This window comes from Semicossyphus pulcher, unplaced genomic scaffold, assembly GCF_022749685.1.
Source record: "Semicossyphus pulcher isolate SPU_LCO1_2020_fin unplaced genomic scaffold, fSemPul1.0.p SCAF_16, whole genome shotgun sequence".
NCBI classification, from domain to species: domain Eukaryota; kingdom Metazoa; phylum Chordata; class Actinopteri; order Labriformes; family Labridae; genus Semicossyphus; species Semicossyphus pulcher.
In genome coordinates, this window is record NW_027211670.1 from 14,547,544 (window position 1) to 14,568,124 (window position 20,581).

The window sequence follows — 20,581 nt, forward strand, 5'->3', positions numbered from 1 at the left end:
GCTACATACATTTTTTTCTCAATTTTTTTTGAAAACAAAAGATTTAAGTGTCATTCATACCCTTCAGAGAATTTGTGTCTCACTTCCTGTCCGTCTTCAATCCCACGTTTACTCCTTTGTTCAGTTCACGGGGTCGTGGAAAAGTCACGAAACACTGCACTTCTGTTCCCAGACTGTGTTGACCTGTCACCCCTTTCATCACTTACAACCCTAGGGAATTATACAGAATCACATCAAATACTACAAAACCCTCTTTGTTTTGAATCGACAATTCAAAGGCCCGAATTCATCCTTTATTATAGTCCCTTAGAGGAAATGAATCACAAAAATTGCCAATTAATCAGTGTTATTAGGCCATTCCTTAATGTTGATGTCTGAGGGTAAACTTTTAGTTTTTAGAAATAGATAAATAATTTTTAGAGATAAAATGAACAAAATTAATGTAGGTGTAATAAAATAAAGACAGCACAGTAAGGTTAGTCAACAAAGTAAGTGCCGACACACCGAATGCCATCTACAAAAGATGCTATCAGGCACAATATACCGGTATTTAGTCTATAGAGATCTAAATAATTCCGTTTTAACATCAAAAAAATAATACCTTACTTTGAAATCATAAAATCACCCCGTCGATTCCTGTATTAATATTCATTTTAAGCACACAAAGACTTATTTTAATCTTTTCTCAGCGGAATAATTCATGAAGTCGGCTTTAACGTCATCATCCCGCGTTTTTCTATGCTACGTCATCATCTGGCGACCGACTTCTCATTTTGTAAACAATTGCAGGCAATTGCTAGAAATTAAAGTGACGAGAGTCATGGATAGTCTCGTGAAGGTAACCGCTGTCTTTTTATGTAAAAACAATGCAATTTAATGCTTATAGGTTTGAAAGAATATTTGGGGTTTCATTAAAGCGAGTTAGCACGAGACATTAGCCTTACGAGAAGTTAGCTAGTTACCTAATTTGTCTACTTACGTTACTCTGTCGGTTTTGCTTTGCTGGTCACAGTTATGTCTTCAGGTCGTGTGTGAAATCATTATACAATGATCCATCCTCGACGTTTATGTATTAGAGAAAAATACAACACTGTTGGAGGATTCTGTGTTTTTTCCCGATTTAATGTACAGCTATGCCCTTTTAATGTATGCATCATTCAGCAAGCAGGTGTGTTCGCTTGCCTTATGTATGACCAGATGTGTTTCCACTCATGACTTCCTGTTTATCCTCAGGTGCACGGAGGGGGCGGCTATGACTCCGACTTCAGTGATGATGATGGACAAGGAGAGTCCTCTGACAGAGGCATTAAAAGGTAAAATGAAATAGTATAGAATTATATAGATTCAGTAATCACACAACACCACAACAAAAGTGTGCAAATCTGAACTAATATGCTTGTTTATGGGTGCTGATAAAATGCTAAATGAGCTTAACTGTGTAATAAGTAACATATGTCATAAGTGCTTACTATGCTGTCTTTACTTTAGTCTTTAGTAGCTTTAGATGATGTGTGTTGACTCTAATCCACTAACAAATACTTTCTCTATGTATTTGCACCATAAACAGGAAACGTGAGGAGGAAATGTTACAGAAGCCTTTCCAGAAAGGACGCCACTCGAAAGTGGCTCACCGGAGTTTACACTCTAATGAAGTGGACAGGTACTGTGCAAGTGCAGTGAAATATACGAGTCATTAAGTTTTACATTCGGTTTTATCTATAATCACGGCGGAGCTTCCTGCTCGACTCCATCAATTATCATCTGAGAATCAATGTAAGTCTTTTTTTTAGTCGCATAAATCTTACCTGTTCACATTGCAATTAATGTCATTATTGTAATATAAAAGAATAGCCCACAAAAGTCAAATGAAATCACTCAATCATGCTGACATTTCCGCAGCCGTTTGTGTGCTTATGAAATACGACTCAATTACAAAAGGGGTATCAAATTGTAATATTCATGTTTAAAAGCTCATCACTACTGCTCCAGTTCAATGATTGAGTGCTTTTCTCATTCTCTCGCATCCAGGAAAGATGTGTTTTCATGAATTAATGCTTTCTAATAAAACCAAATGAGACCATATTTCCTTTTGTTAAAATGCTTTCCAGTCACTCCACAGTTCCCTCTTTTGGATCCATGTTTAAAGAAGTTTTGGGAAGACCAGGACACTGAAAACAGAAGTTAAACTTTTGTTCATTCAGTGGAAAATCATTATTAGACATGATCATCAAAATGCTGAATTCTGCTTTTAGCAGTTAGCTACACTATAGATAAAACACTCCTCAAGTGTACGATGCTGCACATTATTTTCTTATGCGACAACACCTTGTTTATCTTTGACTGTTCCCCCTTTGTTATCTGTTTTTCAGAGAGGAAGCCAGGAATCGAAGAGCCCACCTGATATCACTGAATGCTGTATCCTTTTCCAACTTTAAACCTTTATCAGTGTTACACTAGTGTCTTTTTGAAAACAGATAGAAAGATAAAATTATATACTTTCATTAAGAAAAAAAAAAATGAGTGAGGGGTCACAGATTAAAAGCAGATTTAAAAAGGTGAGTTTTGAGTGCAGGTTTGAAAGAGGGGAGTGAGGGAGAGTGTCTGAGGGTTGGCTTGGGTGAGAGGGGTTGGCGTCGGCAGATCGGAGGTTGCGTGTGGGAGTGTATTGGTGAAGGAGGTCAGTGAGGTAGGAGGGGTCGAGATTGCGGAGTGCCTCGTAGATGAGAAGGATTTTGAACTGGATTCTTTGTTGAATGTGGAGCGAGTGGAGGTTTTGAAGGACGGGGTTGATGTGGTTTCGAGTGCGAGAGCAGACGGGCAGCTGAGATTTGGATATATATTGTAGTTTGAGTATTTTGGTGGATGTGCCAGATAGAATGCTGTTGCTGTGTCCAGCGGCTAAAAAGGAGAGGGAGGCGCGAAGACGGGCAATGTTTTTAAGATGGGAAGGCAATTTTTGTGATGTGGTTAACGTGATGTTCGAATGAGAAGGTTACAGATGTGTGTGGAAGCAGGAACGACAGAGATGGATATAGCTATATTAGATATGCGCCTTTGTTTAGGCACGTGTCTTAAAAATTAGGCCTGAAAAATTAAGGAATGTTTTGTCAACAGTCAAAGAGAGACGACCTTAAGCAGATGTCTCCAGTTTGAGCGACATAAGAAGTTTGTTGGGGACTACATACTTTATTATGGAGGACAGATGGCCGACTTCAGACGCACTGGGTAAGCAATGTGTCACACAGTCAAGCTCGACAAACAGCTGTCGCACTGTGCCCAAACTTTAGTAGACCATTGGTTTATTGTCTATTTGTGACTATTCTCTTTTCTGCCCCTCAGAGCCAGCGACAAAACAGATCACGACGTGCTGCGCGAAAACCACCGCTTCCTCTGGAGGGACGAGGACGAGGACGACATGACATGGTGATCACGCTGTCGACTATTCACGCAGGCTGCTTGAAATCTGTTGCGAAATCCGATGACTAAAAATCAGCTTGTTTTGTGCTTTTCTTCTGCCTCACACTTTCTGGCCCCTTGTTCTGTTCCAGGGAAAAAGAACTTGCCAAGAAGTATTACGACAAGCTGTTTAAGGAGTACTGCATCGCTGACCTCAGCAGATACAAGGAAAACAAGGTGGGATAAATGGCAGTAGGTGGCAGCAGTAGGCGTTTGGTAAATGTCAGACAACTTGACTGCGCTTACAGTAACACTTTGCTCATGTCGTCTGAGGATGACTGATTATTTAGCTCGATGTTTTGAAGTCACAGCAGTAAAATGCTGAAATAAGAAGCTACAGAGAAGAACAAAAACATAGAGAATGCACAGTAAGCAATAACACAGCTTCTATGGACTCCTATGCTCCAAAAAGGTACTAATTTCCCAGCGGTTAAGGTTAATATTTTATAAGTTAGACATTTATCTCCTCCGGCACTGGTCCACTCTAGATAAATGTTTGGGGTATGATGCGTTTTGGCACCGTGCTCGGTCTCCAGTGACCATGGGCCTCGTCGGTTTGAGTCCAAACTCACAGTATGTGAAACACAAGGACAGGAGCTGCACTGATTGGTCAAATGAAGCTGTACTTAAACTCTTTTAAAGCCATGTGATATCTCAGCCTGTATTCCAGTTGACCGATAGTTGACATACATATATAATTCATGATAGCAATGATTACAGGAGGCCCTGTAGTGATGATTAAAGCAGTCAGAACTCTTACGCCATCGGTCAAAGTTGGCTCAAAACATGCTGCATAAACTCACATTTCCCCACAAATTATTCATGTTTGTTAACGACTGCAAATGCAGCGGCGAGTTGCATCATTCCCACAAGTTTAGTCAAATCTTGATCAGCTGTGTTGGCTAAATGAGGTGTGACAGCGTGCAGATGCCTGCACAGACAGAGAGAGGAGCTGCGAGAGCTGTGCAACGGCACGGGCTGAATACTAACGACCGCATCCCAATCACTGCTCATTGATGCTCCATCGCAGCTATCGGAGGCGCTGTGTACATACACCGCAAATTACATTAACATTAGAGTGGTTTGAAAGGCGTCCGACATAACAGAATATCTATACATGATTTTATGCTGAATAGCTTTATGGCTTCTGAAAAGCTGTTAGATTACCAGCTGTCGGCCCGTGTCGCGCTCATTTCTTCCTCTGGAATAAATGCTAATGTCGATTCAAAGCGGAGCACACGCTGAGTTATGATTCATATGATTAATTTTAGAGGAAAAACTGTAATTCATGCCACACGTCCGGCTCTTTGTAAATAATTCTGCTCATTTACATGGATCCTTTTTGAATCTGTGCCCAACAGTTTGGATTTCGTTGGCGGACTGAGGATGAAGTCGTCTCCAGCAAAGGTATGACGCCGGCCAATATGATCCTTCTTTTTTAGGTTTGAAAAATTCTGTGTTTTATTGAGGAAGCAGTGATAAAACATTCAGATTTGTGCTCGCTTTATGATCCAGAAAACAACAAGCGAACTCACGAATCAACAAGCAAAATAAAAGAACGAGGGTAACAAAATAAGGGTGCGCAATTATCCCTCCCCCCTCAGCAGGGCTTCATGTCACTCTAAAGAGGGTTATCAGTGTTGTATAGTTATCAGTTATGAGTTTGCATCTTCAGTGTATTAAATAGTAAATCCTGTTGAAGTGGCTCAGTTTATCTGATAGCGAGAGTCGTGTATGTCCTTATTTAATTATACATTATACTGTGTTATAGAAAGCTGCTGGTGCAATACAAAGGGAAATGCTGCACAGAGCTGGGAAAAGATGATTAGGTTAGGGGCGGCAGGGTGCTGCAGTGGTTAGCGCCTTACAGCTAGAAGGTTCCTCGTTTGAACCCCGGTGCGAACGACGTGGGCCTTTCTGTGTGGAGTTTGCATGTTCTCCCTCGTGCATGCGTGGATTTCCTCTGGGTGCTCCAGCTTCCTCCCACAGTCCAAAGACATGCTTGTTAGTTTAATTGGTTAGGGTCAGGGTTAGCCCTGTGATTGACTGGATCACTGGATTGACCAATCCAGGGTGTACCCCGCCTCTGGCCCGATGACAGCTGGGATAGGCTCCTGACCCCCGCAGCCCTGAACAGGATAAGTGGTATACAGTGCATCCGGAAAGTGTTTACAGCGCTTCACTTATTCCACATTTTGTTATGTTCCAGCCTCATTCCAAAATGGATTAAATTCATTTTTTTTCCTCAAAATTCTGCACACAACACCCCATAATGACAACGTGAAAAAAGTTTTTTTGAGATTATTGCAAATTTATTAAACATAAAAACTAAGAAATCACATGTACATAAGTATTCACAGCCTTTGCCATGAAGCTCAGAATTGAGCTCAGGTGCTTCCTGTTACCACTGATCATCCTTGAGATGTTCCTTCAGCTTAATTGGAGTCCACCTGTGGTACACACCTGTCTATATAAGGTCCCACACTTGACAGTGCATGTCAGAGCACAAACCAAGCATGAAGTCAAAGGAATCGTCCGTAGACCTCCGAGAAAATGCACCTGAAGGACTCTCAGACCATGAGAAACAAAATTCTCCGGTCTGATGAGACAAAGATTGAACTCTTTGGCCTGAATGCCAGGGGTCATGATTGGAGGAAACCAGGCACCGCTCATCACCAGGCCAATACCATCCCTACAGTGAAGCATGGTGGTGGCAGCATCGTGCTGTGGGGATGTTTTTTAGCTAGGGATACTAGTCAGGATAGAGGGAAAGATGAATGCAGCAATGTACAGAGACATCCTGGATGAAAACCTGCTCCAGAGCGCTCTTGACCTCAGACTGGGCAGGACAACGACCCTAAGCACACAGCCAAGATATCAAAGGAGCCGCTTCAGGACAACTCTGTGAATGTCCTCGAGCGGCCCAGCCAGAGCCCAGACTTAAATCCGATTGAACATCTCTGGAGAGATCTGAAAATGGCTGTGCACTGACGCTTCCCATCCAACTTGATGGAGCTTGAGAGGTGCTGCAAAGATGAGTGGGCGAAACTGCCCACAGAGAGGTGTGACAAGCTGGTGGCATCATATTCAAAAAGACTTGAGGCTGTAATGTTGTTGCTAATTTACATCTGTGGTCCCTGTGCAGGGCGATCTAAAAAAACACACATTACTATACAAAAAATTTGCAGTGTATCAAAACAAGAACATATATTACAAAACTACATTTCCTTTTCTTCACATCGGAGGACGGTTCCATTCAAATCAGTGATCCCATGACTGGTTCGCCCTCGAGCCGTGTTTTAGAAGTCTTGTTTTAGAAATACCGAAGCTTGCGCCGTCTCTGACGTGGGTGGGAATCGAGTTCCACTTTGCTGTTGCTCTCACTGAAAATGCAGATTTTCTGAAAGCGGTCGCCTCCTGCCAACGCCCTGGCTCCCGCAGAACGACACGCGTTGTTTAAGTGGTGATTTTGGTAAAAGAAAACAGCCACTGACCATTTTCTTTTTATTCTGTCTTAATGTGTCATTCCCTCATAGTAGTATTATTTTCTATAACTGCCATAGGAGTATACTGTGACAATTATATGGTAAATTCGTAATAGAATTAGTATGTGGTACAGATTTGGGACACATTTTAGGTGTCTTCTGCTGTTGTGCCCACAAACAGTTCCCAACCTTGTCCACTAGATGGCGACAGAGATAAAGACAAGTCACACTGCAGTAGAAAACTGAATGTGAATACTCCCTTGTGCATGTCCTTCCCCATGTAAGACTGTAATACAAATGTGCTTCTTTTTTTATTACATTTATTTGCTCCTCAGTTTGGCATCAAAAGCCTTAAATATATTCAAACCATATGTTTTTGTTTACTTGTTTACCTCAGGGACAATCTGTACCATTCAGTTATTGATTAATCTGTTGATTAACACAAGTTCTCCCTCTTTCTTGTTTACGTCTCATTTCCATGAACCGGATTTACCTTTCCACTCGTGTTTGAAACCCCTCTGACAGTCTGGCAGCGCCGTCATAATCAGCACCTATTAATTGTTGAGGATTTAGCTCGACACCTCCTTTTCTGTGTTCCTTCATGTGACACTGACGGGTATTTATAGGCTCACCTGGAAGGACATTATCAACAACTGAGTGACAGTAAACCTCCCCTGACAGGCCATTGATATGCTTTCACCCGCACACACATGTTTACATCGATGCAGCCGCACAAATATACACAGGTATGTCTGAGAAAGCTGACTAAGCCAATATATTGTTCCAGATTAAGACTCTGTAATCCCGGTCTGTGACAGTTCACCCCTGTAGCAAAACTTGACAGGAAGTGGATTAGATTAGGTCAGAGGCACTTCACTTTGACTGTCGCGTCTGTGATTTGTGTACATTAACAAGAGACATACTTCTTAAGCACTTTTAAGAGTGCGGGATGGTAAAATCAATACTCATCTAATTCCAACGTCCTCCTTCAGAGGTCGAGGAAACACGAGTGCAAATTGAAAGTGTTTGTGTTGCTAAGTTAAATGTGGAGGAAGTGTTTGTCATGGGCTCATTTATACCTGGATTAGATGCTGTTAGTCCAGGCTCAGGTGTACGACTTGACTTCTCCCTACAGATACATTAGACGCATGACTGAACGTTACCTTGTGAGACTCTGATCCTAAATCTGCTCTTAAAGGGCACCACACTTCCACTCTGACACCGACACCTTTTTTTGGAAATGGTGCCCTTATCATCTCCTACTACCTGTGCACTTCAGGTCATGTTGCTGTTAGGTAATGCTGACTAGTCTTCAACCAATCAGGTGGATTAGGAAAAGAGCTGACCTTCATTTTTAATGGCCATGGTGGGACATGAGATGAAGGAATAGGCAGTATTAAAATGTTGAAATATTACTCCTAGTAAAAACTAAGGAAATGATCATGTTCTTGCATTAAGTACATGAGAGCAGGACAAAGAAGTTATATGCAAAGTTAGTGTACCTAACCGTAAAAAGCATCCTTGTATTGTTGATGCCTTAACACTGACCGTATTCACACGGCGGCCATTTTCTTCCAGCATCTGACTGGAAAGTTCAAAACCTGTCATACTGCTGTGTTCACGTTTGTAGGTCGTTTAAGTGTCCGACTTCTGACAAATCATTGTCATACATTTGATAGCCCATAAGCTACTGTCAGATAACAGCTAACGTTAGCTTTCAGCCATTACCTAGCTTATTAGCTTTTGTTAGCATTCAGCCAATACTTAGCTAATATTGTTTTTAGCTAGGAGGTGGCTAAATGCTTACATTACTAATTTAGCAAGAAAAGTTTAGCAAGAGACAATAGGAAAGCTATAAACTCCTGTCAAACAGTAATGTAAGGAAGTGGTTGTAAGCTAACATTAGCTGTCGTCTAATTGTAGCAAATGGGTCATCAAATATATTATTTTACTTTAAAATACGGCCCAATGGTGAAATCCATTTACATTTTTTCTTCTATTTGGGAAAAAACATTTTGTAAACTGTAAATCCATTAAAGTTTTATCTAATTAAGCTAGCTTACAGTCTTCTTTTCCCTCAGCCTTTTTGGCGACTTGTTAAGCTTCCTTCGTAACATGTTTGATAGCCCGTAAGCTACTATTAGATAAAAGCTAATGTTAGCTTTCAGCCAATTCCTAGCCTATTAACGAATGTGAGCATTCAGCCATTACTTAGCTGATATTGCTTTTAGCTAGGAGGTGGCTAAATGCTAACATCACTAATTTGAAGTGTAGCAAGATAGAATACGAAAGCCATAAACTCCTATCAAACAGTAATGTAAGGAAGTTGTTGTAAGCTAACGTTAGCTGTCGTGTAATTGTAGCAAATGGGTCGTCAAATATGTTGTTTTACTTTGAAAAATGGCCCTATGTCCTTCCACAGTGTCTTTCCAGTTGCTGATAAATTAAATTGATAACGATGGTCAGATTTCCTACATTAGCAGCAGTACAACATTTTAACAGCTTCTGGCGCCACCGTGTAAATATGACGAAATCATTTATGTTTTTTTCTGAGCCGTGGCTCGGTGGTAGAGTCGGTCGTCTCTCAATCAGAAGGTTGGACTTTTTGGAACCCCAAATTGCTCCCATCGGGTATGAATGGGCATAGATCTGATTGAAGATTGGCAGTTAGTCCTATGAAATTTAATCGCATTGTTTGTAAACGTTTGTGTTCATGTAAAAACAAATGACGCACCCACATGTGAAAACAATGCTCAGTAGTGCTACTAGTGGTCAAAAACCCCACATGGTGCCTTTAAGTCATGTCTCCAAAGTCTATGTAATTTATGTCTTGTGCAATGCTCACATTTAACATCACATGTTGGCAGCATTTCGAAAATTCTCTCCTTTGACTGGGATATTGGATGTTAACATGCGTCTTTAGAGTCTTTAACCCACAGACATGTGGGACGTTGAGGCACGCAGACGCTTCATTCCAACATGTGTTTTTCAGTCCTGTTTCCCGTCTGGTATAAATTCAGCTTTAGTCTTGCTGTCAGAGGAAGGTTAAAGGACAAAGGACAAAGAGTTTTTGGTGGGCCTCCTGTCAGAGTAAATGGAGTGTGGTCTTGCCTTATGTAACTCCCCTGCCTTTAAAAATGGCTTTAAACATGCTCACTGCCACACTCTGTACTTGAATGCAGGAATCAGGTTTGACCCAGCTCTGCCACCTTTTTTTATTTGACGCTGTTAGCCACTTTAGACTTATTTTTTAGCATTAAGTCTAACAATATTTTCATGTCCTGGTAGTTTCCCTTAATTTCCAGTTGCATGTCATTTAAAAGCAAAAGCTTAATTTAAAGGTGAGAGCCTCTTACTGTCTTTAGCCTGGCCTCGGTTCTAATATAAACTGCATTTCTTCTTTGTAATGGTATCCTGCTGGGCTCTGTTGTGCTGGAGAAAATAAATCAGCCTCTGAGAAGTAATTTCTAACTGTTAGAAGTGATAGCTCATTAGCCCACAGGCCACCGAGCTTTCACAGTAGCTTAGTCTAACAATAGAGACCGCCAGTGTCTCTGTTTTTGTTGTTTTTAATGTGTCAATTTGAGAGTGTTAATAGAGTGTTGCACTTTAAATTAAGGAATTCAAGTATTTCTTAATAGTCTGCGGAGGGAGAGACGGGTTGAATGGAGGTCTTTGTACAGAAACAGTAAACAAACAGTGTTTTTGGTAATGCTCTTTGGTCTGCTAAGTTAACTGGATGCTGTGGGGTAAATCAAAGCTGCAAAATACTCTATTGAACTTCAGGTCAGCCGTCTGGGACTGCATGTCAATATGAAAGACGGACGTTAAAAGGCTGAATCTGATCCAGAGTCAGAGGTGGGAACGCGTGGTTGGAGAAAGAATCGGTTTCTATTTCCAATGTTTGAAAAATCTGCCTCAGTGCGGATCGTCCGGCGTTTCCCTCAGGCGGAGAATTTAGTAAAGGTGGTCGACCCCAACGAGGGGCAGTTCCAGCCAACTATTGCACATGAATGCAGCAGACACACCTTTTAACAAGTCTGCACTTTGAGGAGAGAAAATAATTTCAGGTGGGCGAGAATTTAATCGTTTGGGTGCATAAGTCTCTCTCAGATAAATTCAGATCAGTTAGTGGACTTGATTCTCGATGGGAGTTTGGTCTCTTATGCAGCAGCATTTGCACTCCAAGTCTTTGACTTCGAAGGAATATTTTGACATTTCAGGAAGTACACTTACTTTGCTGCGAGTTAGATAAGAAGACGGATACCACACTCATGTCTGTCATGTCACTCTGCCGGCAGCCGGTTAGCTTAGCTCAACGCGACTGGAAACTGGAGAAACGGCACGCTCGCCTCTCTTTGAAGATAACAAAACTGTGACTTCCGTTCCAGGTGTGAAAACCTCAATTTGGACTTTTAAAGGAGTTTCTGTACAGGACTATTTCCTGGCAAGCAGTGACTTTTCACTCCAGGTTTCCTGAAGACCTCGAGATGAGGACACGACTCCAGGAAGTGACGGTAAATGGCCAAGAAATAGTCTCCAAACTAAGCTGGTAGGCCGATTTTGTTACCTTTTGGCAAGCATTGCTGTTACTCTGTGTCCCTAGCCTTTATGCTAAGCTAAGCTAACCAAATTATATTAACTGGCTTGAGAGCAGCCACTTTATTTCCAAATATCCTTCAAAATAAGAGTCTGTAGTCTCATAAGGTCATAAGGCCACCTTCTATGTAGTAAAAACGCGGTACCTGCTCATACCCTGAGAAATTGGAATCCTATACTAGATTTATAAGCACGTGTTCTTGGTGAACTTTTAACAGCTTTCCAAGACTGAATAAAAAGTGAAAGAGCGCCGGCCCAGGTCAACGACCCACAGCTTCATCCATTGAATGTTAATCATGCAGCCATCTGTCCTGCGGTGTGTCCGTCTTGATCTTAGGCCGCTGGCTGGTGGCATTAGTGACCATTGACGTAGGAGGACAGGAGTTCCCCCTCTTAATGGGTTTAGTCACCCAACTCGTTGCCAATTCTTTTCATGGCGCATGTGAGGCACACATGATGTGTGAGGATACCCACTACTTATCAACAAAACACACTGATCCTCTTTTTTTTTTTTCCCCAGAAGGTTTTAACAGCGACCCGTACAGGAGCTTTTGGGTAAAGCTCGTAAGCGGGGATGCTCTGTGAAAATCTGCCTCCTGCTCACAGAAGCAGTGATAAAGTTGTGCTTTTTAGCACTAATGTGGTTTAAAAGGCTGAAATCTGCTTCCCAGACTTGATTATCTTCAGTTTTTCCGACATTTATTTCAAAAGAAGCTGCCGAGAAACAGATTTCTGTGGCTGCAGGGTCGGACTCATTCACACCCGACACGTTGTAACCTTCGAATATATCACATTCTTTTATATTCAACACAGAGCTGCTTCTCTGCAGCAGCGAGGGGATTCAGTACCTTGTTCAAGGGCGCTCGGTTTTGTGTCGGCAAAGCACCGGCTTTTACCTCCATTCTTAGCAGATAAAAGCTGCAGTGTGTACAAACACAAGATGTGTTTGATCGTTTGTGTGTGTGAGCGACAGAGAGATGTCATGGAAGAACTTCAGTGCGTTGTAATTGACGTCACCGATGATGGTGAAGACAAGACGGGAGTCTCTCAGGTCTCCTGGCACCTGTCGGTCCTCATGGCGTAGCGTTGGCAAAGATTTGATAGGATGACTCCGTCCAAAGTCACGCCCACAGAAAGTGTCAGAAAGGTGTGAGTCATCAAGGATTTAAAGGGATACACTCGCTTCAAAGTTTCTTTTTACGTAGAACTTTTTTTAAACTTTTAAGACGATTAACTTTGTTAGTAGCTGCTTTTAGTTTCCGTGTGGATGGAAACTTTTCATCTGATTATTGTATCAAGCCTTGCTTACAGTGTGGCTATAGGTACAGCACTGTTGGTTAGCTGATCAGTCCAACACTTTGGCCCAGATTGGAATCTGTGAACAACATGTCACCTATCTGTAGAAGGAGATTTGTGACAGACTGTATGAAGAGGTGAAAATCTCTTGGTTTCAAAAGTAAAGCCAATACTCAATTATTTCTAATGGCCAGCAGATGGGGGAACTCTTTTTTCAGACATAAAGACAAATAAAAAAACAATGACTGTATATATATATATATGGATAACGTGTCTATCTGCTCTCATTGTACAAAATTGAACCAAAAATAGCCCCTGTGACGGGCGCTGCCATCTTGCGATCGTGACACCATGGAGCCAAAGCTGGGCAGTAAAATTCAGCGGGCGGAGCTGCCGTAGCCACTTCCACTAACCAAAACACACTTAACTTACCAAAAAAAACCCCAGCAAGATCCCGCACGTCAGCGTGTTTAACAGCAGAACAGCTTCTTTGTGTTGGTCTGAAGCAGACGTTCACAGATATGGAAACTTCAATGACAGTAGTCATTGTTTTTGTTACGTCTCTTCTCACCGTTCGTCCTCACTCTGCTAATCAGGAACAGATCGGCTGCAGGAGCCGTATTTGTCAACAGAGCTGTCAATCATCCTTTTTACAGCATCAAATAACTAATTAAAAATAAACTTGTCAGAAAAATGAACACTTGACGCATGATACGCAAGATATGAACTAACTATAATGACAGAAACCATGTTTGAGAAACATTTATTTGACGTGTATTTTGATTTTATAGTTTGACTCATGTCCCATCTGTTAACATAGAGGAGGCGGGCTTTATGACCTATACTGCAGCCAGTCAGCAGGGGGCGATAGAGATGTTTTGGCTTTACTTTTAGGGAGCTGTCATGTCGTCCATCTTTTTAAACAGTCTGTGATGGAAACATGAGAACGTGAGTTGATATATTACCTCAGTAAACTTCTTTCAAATGAGTTGAGGGTCTCAATAGTTAGTTTCAAGTCTTCTTTTTTTTTTAAATGATGGTCCCAGTTAGATAAAAACAGATGCTAAGCAGATCGTGTTTAAGGGCGTGGCTACTTATGATTGGCTGGTCCCTATTATGTTACAATGTTACAATTTCATTTGGCATTTCATTTCTTTTTTAATCATCAACAACATACGCAGCATCATCACCGTCATCATCATGAATATCCCAATCAACATCAACAACATCCTCGATGTCATCATCATCAATAGCATCAATATCATTAGGAGAGAGTCTAGTTAGCGACTACGGCCCTGTTGTGATCCGACCCTTGCCACATGTCATCCCCACTCTACATTCCCAAATTGCCTCTATCTCCTATCGAATAAAGGCAAAGATTATTGCAAAAAAAGTACAATATCTTTGATTCCAGAAAAATGAATCAAAAAACACCTGCTGCACTGGCACTCTGACTGTCCCTATTTTTTTACTCATATTTTTCTGTTTCTTTCACTTGAATATAAAGTCACACGTTCCTAAAATAGCCTCCTCACAACCCTGGACTGGAGCCAGAAGTGTCTTTTATAGCTTACGTCATAGGTCCCTAATCTAATACAGCACGTGGGGATAAAGTGCCCCAAAGCCCAAGTGGCCCAAAGCAATGACAGCAAGCATCGCCTCCCCTTAATGTTTACACAGTGTCAATCTTAGGCAGGGGAGGGCCGACATCACTTTCCTCTCACAGAGTAAGGAGCATTTCCCGCCCATGTGCCAAGAATGGACTGCTCTGACGCACACGCTCCCTCTGCTACAATCTGGAGGAACCTTGGAGACCAGATCAATGCCACCCTAAGCTCCTCTGGGGATAATAGGCAGGCTGTGCAGCGGCTGGAGGGAAGCCTGAGGGGATGAGAAGAGCTGGAGAAAGGGAGATGAGAAGGGGCAGGGGGATAAGGAGAAAGGGGTGTAGAAATAGACTGAGGGGGGCGGTTGAGGGAGAGCAGAGGGGTGGTAACCCGACACAATCTGTAGTGTTTACAGACTTTTTTACCCTGAAATACCTTTTATTTTTTTAACCTTTACTTCTATTTGCATCCATTTTTTTTATCTTTCAACATCAAACATATTATTCAAACATCAACATCAAACATTATTTATGTTATAACACAATATTTATCCATTCACTCATGTATTCTCTGCTCTGCAGGTCAGTTCCAGTGTGGAAACAAACGTTGCGAGAAGCAGGAAGGCCTTAAAAGCTGGGAGGTGAATTTTGCCTACGTGGAACGCGGCGAGAAGAGAAATGCGTTGGTCAAACTCAGTAAATACTCAATATTTCCTCTGGTCATTCTGTGTTAAAGGTGTGTGGGTGTGTGTGTGCATGTGTGTCAGGCAGTGCCCTGGTGGGGATTCCCCTCTAAGACCAAGCTCATAATAATAATAATCCTCCTTCAGGTATCATACTGCAGAAATCCTGTTAAAATAATTACAGTAATTGGAGGAACCCACCAGTCATAAAGAACTCAGTCAAGCAGGAGATGAGAGGGCCTTTTAACAAGCTAGTGCGGCAGGTCACATTTAGACATGTTGAACCTCCTTAAGTAAAAATGTTTTCTAATTTGGGGTAACTCTAAATTTGACATTTTGACACCACATAATGTTTTGATTGTTAAAAAATGGTCTGCTCACCCTGGAAGATTTAGAGAGCATTTGAAGACATTTCAAAGAATGGGACTATGTTTAAATGAATTAATCATTATTAACTAAAGAATACATTGCTCAGAACACCTAAGAAAGTACATTTTACAAAGTTCCCAGTCTCATTATTTAATTATAAACAATGAGAAATAATATGTTTTACAGAGTGAAACAGGCGTTCCACAGGGTTCCGTCCTGGGTCCTCTTCTCTTTAGTTTCTTTAGACATTTACACAAGTTTAGACAAATTTGTTGCCCCATTTAGGTTTGGTAGCAACATGATCTGAAAGTAAAGGTCATGTCTGATGCTAAAGAACAATAGTAAGTACAACAGCAAGTAAAGGAGTAATAAATGTACTTTCATCAACGAGTCATCCTCGCAAGAAGTTAATTTCATAGTCAATAGGAAATGTATCAAACAGGTTTCTGAAAATGTCTGTTTACCCACATACATTTGTATCTATTCCAATAATGCCCAAATTAAACTGCTCATTTGACTTAATTCCTCTTTTTTTTTTCTTTTTTCACTTCATAGGACTATGCCCCGAATGCTCTTTCAAACTCAACTACCATCACAAGTAAGTAACATATTCTCATTTAGGACATTTTTGCATTATAAAGGGATATCGTTCTGCCTGCAATAAATGATTTTGGTCTGTGAGAAGAAGGGCAGGCCACCTTGGACAGTCAGCAGACATCATTATGCAGCAGATTTAGGATTCCAACTGTCTAATCAAACGTCTGCTGACTCTCCCTCACACTCGTTAGAGAGTCATGACTATTTATTACATTTTTTTATTTTTTGCAAATGGAATTTGGACACGACTGAATGTGATAATTAAGCCTGAGCTTGTTCAATCCAAATAAAGATGACTGTAATCTGCAAAAGTCAAGCGTTAGACATGAGATGCCAAGGCTTGGAATGTTAAAGTTGTTTTGAGTGATATTGCAAAATTTGTAACAAAATAAAAAGAAAGCCTTCACCTATTTGAGCTTTAGACGAGATTAATTTATGTGCCTCTGAAAGTGCCTTTGGCCTCCCAGCCTTTCAGATTGTCTTCAAAATAGTGCTGTAATTGGCTGCTTTCTAATGTGAATAGTTTCCTCAAAGCGTGAATCTGTTTACAGGAGGAAGGAGGTAAAAGTAAAGGCAAAGACTAAGAGGTTATCTGAGGAGAACCAGGAGCCAGCACAGAAGAAGAAAAAGAAGACGAAGCGATCGTCTTCACACTCAAAGAAGCACAAACACAAGAGGCACAGAGGTAAGACTCTTCCCCAAGCCAAATCAAATATCCCATTAATGAGCAGTAATCTCATCAGGCTTTGGAAGCAGCCTTGTTTTGTTCTGGGAAATCATTCCAGTTTTCACTAGTCTTTGACTGAATTATGTTTATTAAAAAATATCTTATTCCGTTTCCCTACAGATCGCTCCACCTCTTCCAGCAGCTCAGAGGACTCGCAGAACTCGGACAAAGGTAGCGTTCATAACCCCCTCACTCACACACACAGAAGCCCCTCCCCCATTTTAAAAACACACATATTGGACAGTTTGTGATCTACTCCCCCCTAGGCCCCCAGGACGGGAGACTCCTCCAACATTTCTGGAGTTAAAAACACCCTGACAGTCCTCTCTAGAAACCCCCTCCCTTCTCCCTGTAGGTAATCGTAACAGACGGACAGCAGGTCTGCTTTTGCTCAGCTGTCATTCGCCCCATCAGTCTTGACTTTTTTGTTTTTTCTTACCTTTTACCCTGCACTAAAAGCAGCATGAAAAGAAATATGTCTCTGCCTTCCATTATAGGGTCTGGATAGATGGATGTGTGGGTGGAGTAGTTCACAAAAACAAACCCTCTCTGTCCAGAGGTTATGTCACTGAGTTTAACATGCGCAGGAATCCAATCACACTTTCTTTCCTTTCATTTTTTCCTTGCTATTTCTCAGTCTTACATATTTCAAGCTGTTTTTGGAGGCTAGCCTTGAGTAAATGTATGTATCCTAAAAAAATCATGAAAAATGTGAGCGATGCGTTCAGGGAGGGTTGAGGACTTTAAGGTTTAAAAAGCGCTTTGTCGGCTAGAAAATGATGAGGAACCCATAACTTCTACAAATATAGCGCTACATGATTAGGTAGTGATGATTGACCCATCTTAGGTGATACTGTATTTAACTTTATTTACATTACCCAAGACATTACTGTTGACAAAATTAGCACAAGCTAACTGACCCACAGTGAGACCCAATAGTTTCGGTCCCAGGTCAGTTACCTGCTACACCTGGTTTGTAATTCAGGCTGTGGATCAATTAGCAATGCAAAAATGGTTGATATTTTCCTTCAAGGAAATATCTAGTGGACCCTTTTTAACTGAATGAATACACCACTCCCAAGACTGTCATTGGTAGTAATGGTTCTAGAAACATTAAAGAGACATATATTTTAAGACATAAATATAATGTTACAATGTTGGATGTTCAGACTAAACATGGGTGAAGTTTCAAATCTCTAGGTAAAAGTATGTTGGAGTAATCGCCAGGCTTCTCATCTCAGGCTGCTTTGAACGCCAGTTTTCACACAGTTTTTTTCTCCAAGCTGCACTTTGTGACGTCACAAAGTGCAGCAGGCTTCGGAGAGCTGGCCAATCAGAAGGAAGCGGGCTTGTAGAGGCGGGGTTTCTTAGAGGGACAGAGCTGACTGAGTCGTTTCAGGCAGAGGCTGTATGATTATTTTTTTACCTGTAAATTATGCTAAGCTACTCCACAGGTATCACAGAATTAAATATGAAGCTTGAAGTTAACATAATACCCCACCTTTATGTGTCCAATAAAATCATTGTGAAAACTGGTTCCTGAATACATTTGTAGGTTACAAGTGTTTACAAGCTTTAGTTTGCTACTTGAAAATAAAACTAGCTTATTGTTAAGATACATTTGTAGTAAAGATGATTTACATCTAAAGGTGGGGTTAAGTATCCTGAAAAAAATATTTTTATTTTGTGTATATTGATGATTAGAACTGAGCTATGAAACCCTTCGCAAAAGTTGCGCGACAAACACCGTGAGATAACCCTAGAAGTGTTTTTTCAGTGCACACAGTGGCCACAGTCCTCGGCGCACTAATCGCAGGTTCGCCTCCCGGTCTGCCGATCATTTGGTGCATGTCATCCCCCACTCTCTACTCCCCACATTTCCTGTCTCTCTTTAGCGAGCAAGGCTAATTGTGATGACCTAAGCTTGAATCTAATAAACAAAGGTTATTTGGTCGACCCAGTTTTTCCTTTTTTAAAGCATGACTGACAGCTTTCTGACACGCTCCCCCCAGACTCAGAAGCTGGCGACGAGCCAGAAGGCCAGTCAGAAGCCGACCACTGGCGAGGACCCGCCCCCGCGGTGGACGAAAAGTCAAGGTGAGTTTAACAGCTAATCTTCATATTAAACCACACCCAATAAGCTGCCGTAAAACCATCAGAGACAGCCTGTAACACTTAGTACCCATAAGTTGCGTGTCTCTATATAGCACAGAATGTAGACCACTTAGGTACCCTGCACAAAGCTGTTCTGAACTGTCAGGGAGGCGCTGAACCTTTAACTTGCTCTTGTCACGCTTTACCTGCTATTTGAATTTCTGCAGAAGATATATCACTGAAAAGGTCAATGTTTAAACACGCACAAAACGTTGACCTTATGACAAAAGACTTTAGATAATATGAAGGTAGTGCTTTTGACCCAGAAGTTTTGGTGCTAGGATTTACATCGGGATAATTATGATGAAGATTAAAACCATTTTAATGTAAAAACCAAACCAGAATGGAGAACAAAGAATTGCACTCCTCCTCCTTCATGCCTCCTCCTTTGTTACATCCAAATGCGGGTACATTATGCTCCCCACTGTGACATATTTGCCTGTGTTTAAATTGTCTCTATTTTCGGTTCCTTGTTTTATTCACATTCAGATACACATCACATTATATTATCTAGAGCTTGAATAAAAAGCCAATTTATTTTAAAAAAAGCATATCTCTAACAGTGTCGGAGCTAGTCCGGGGCTACCTATACAAAGCATTTAACAGTCTGTGTCAGCACCGTGCACGACAGGAGCTCACATTTCTGTGATTTTGTTTGTTTTATCCGTCTAGGGAAGAGGAGTTTGATGACTACTTTGAAGACATGTTTCTTTGACTCGTATCCACGGAAACCCTGCTGTGACGACGCTGCCTTCTGGGCACCACTGACATTAAAAGCATGTTCTGTTCGTCTGTATGTTTCATTACCTCTACAGAAATAAACATATTGTTTACCTTGTACCTGTCAGCGTCTTGGATTTACAAGTTTATCACGATGTTTCGATCCCAACTCTATCACAGCAAAACATAATTGAAAGTTTAAGTCACAGGAGCAGAAAAAAACTAGAGAAGGCAGTATATGCCTGTGGTGTAGTCCACATCTTCGCCCTGACTAAAGAAGATATACTTTATTCATCCCCGAAGGGAAATTCAATGTTTTCACTCTGTTTTTATTACAAACATGCTACACACACATAGGCCCGAAATAAATTAAATGTCTCCACAAATTTTAGATGAAAATTTGGTAGACATTTATGTCCTTTTGATATGAATAACAAGTGTTAAGATTTGTGTTTAGTTTACTAAAAGGTATAATAAGTAGGATTTTTCCTGCATTTTGTTAACAACACATTCAAACTGGGCTCTTCGTCACCAGAAGCTCACTCTCACTCTCTCGTGCGAGAACACGCCCATCCTTCCAAGCTAACACCGACAGCATCACGGTTACCTTTGCACTAGCATGCAAACCGCCAGTTAGCTTGTCCTACCCAATTTGAGGCACCTACCTGTCCAACAGAAAGAAGGCCAACTCTGCATCGCTCTTTCGCCATGTTCGTCGGTCTGAATGGGGCCCAGTCCCCAATTTGAACCATTCCCACACTCGCCTATAGGCTGTGATTGGCTCAGGGAACCACAACAGCGCCCCTGCTAAAAACATGAAGCTAGTGCCTGTCTTATTTAAATAGCAAAAAGGCTCTCAAGGCTGTTTTTGGCTAATGTAATTGCTAAC

The 20,581-nt window shown here is 41.3% G+C and overlaps 1 protein-coding gene across 1 annotated transcript; it reads left to right on the forward strand.

The window, feature by feature from the left end:
* The first annotated feature begins 766 nt into the window (after positions 1–766).
* fra10ac1 (FRA10A associated CGG repeat 1) lies at positions 767–19,812 on the forward strand. Its single transcript, XM_069664838.1, has 14 exons — positions 767–838; positions 1,234–1,313; positions 1,568–1,660; positions 2,370–2,415; positions 3,149–3,225; positions 3,340–3,423; positions 3,549–3,633; positions 4,818–4,863; positions 15,025–15,138; positions 16,050–16,092; positions 16,643–16,776; positions 16,939–16,989; positions 18,831–18,915; positions 19,645–19,812. Exons 1-14 carry the CDS (start codon positions 821–823, stop codon positions 19,685–19,687), a joined length of 999 nt encoding a protein of 332 aa, XP_069520939.1. The 5' UTR covers positions 767–820; the 3' UTR covers positions 19,688–19,812.
* Positions 19,813–20,581: the final 769 nt, after the last annotated feature.

What these genes read in the sequence shown, in the direction of transcription:
- fra10ac1 (XM_069664838.1), top strand. An exon ending in CACTCTAATGAAGTGGACAG is followed by an intron (nt 1,661 to 2,369) that starts GTACTGTGCAAG and finishes TCTGTTTTTCAG; the next exon opens with AGAGGAAGCCAGGAATCGAA. An exon ending in GCAGATACAAGGAAAACAAG is followed by an intron (nt 3,634 to 4,817) that starts GTGGGATAAATG and finishes TGTGCCCAACAG; the next exon opens with TTTGGATTTCGTTGGCGGAC.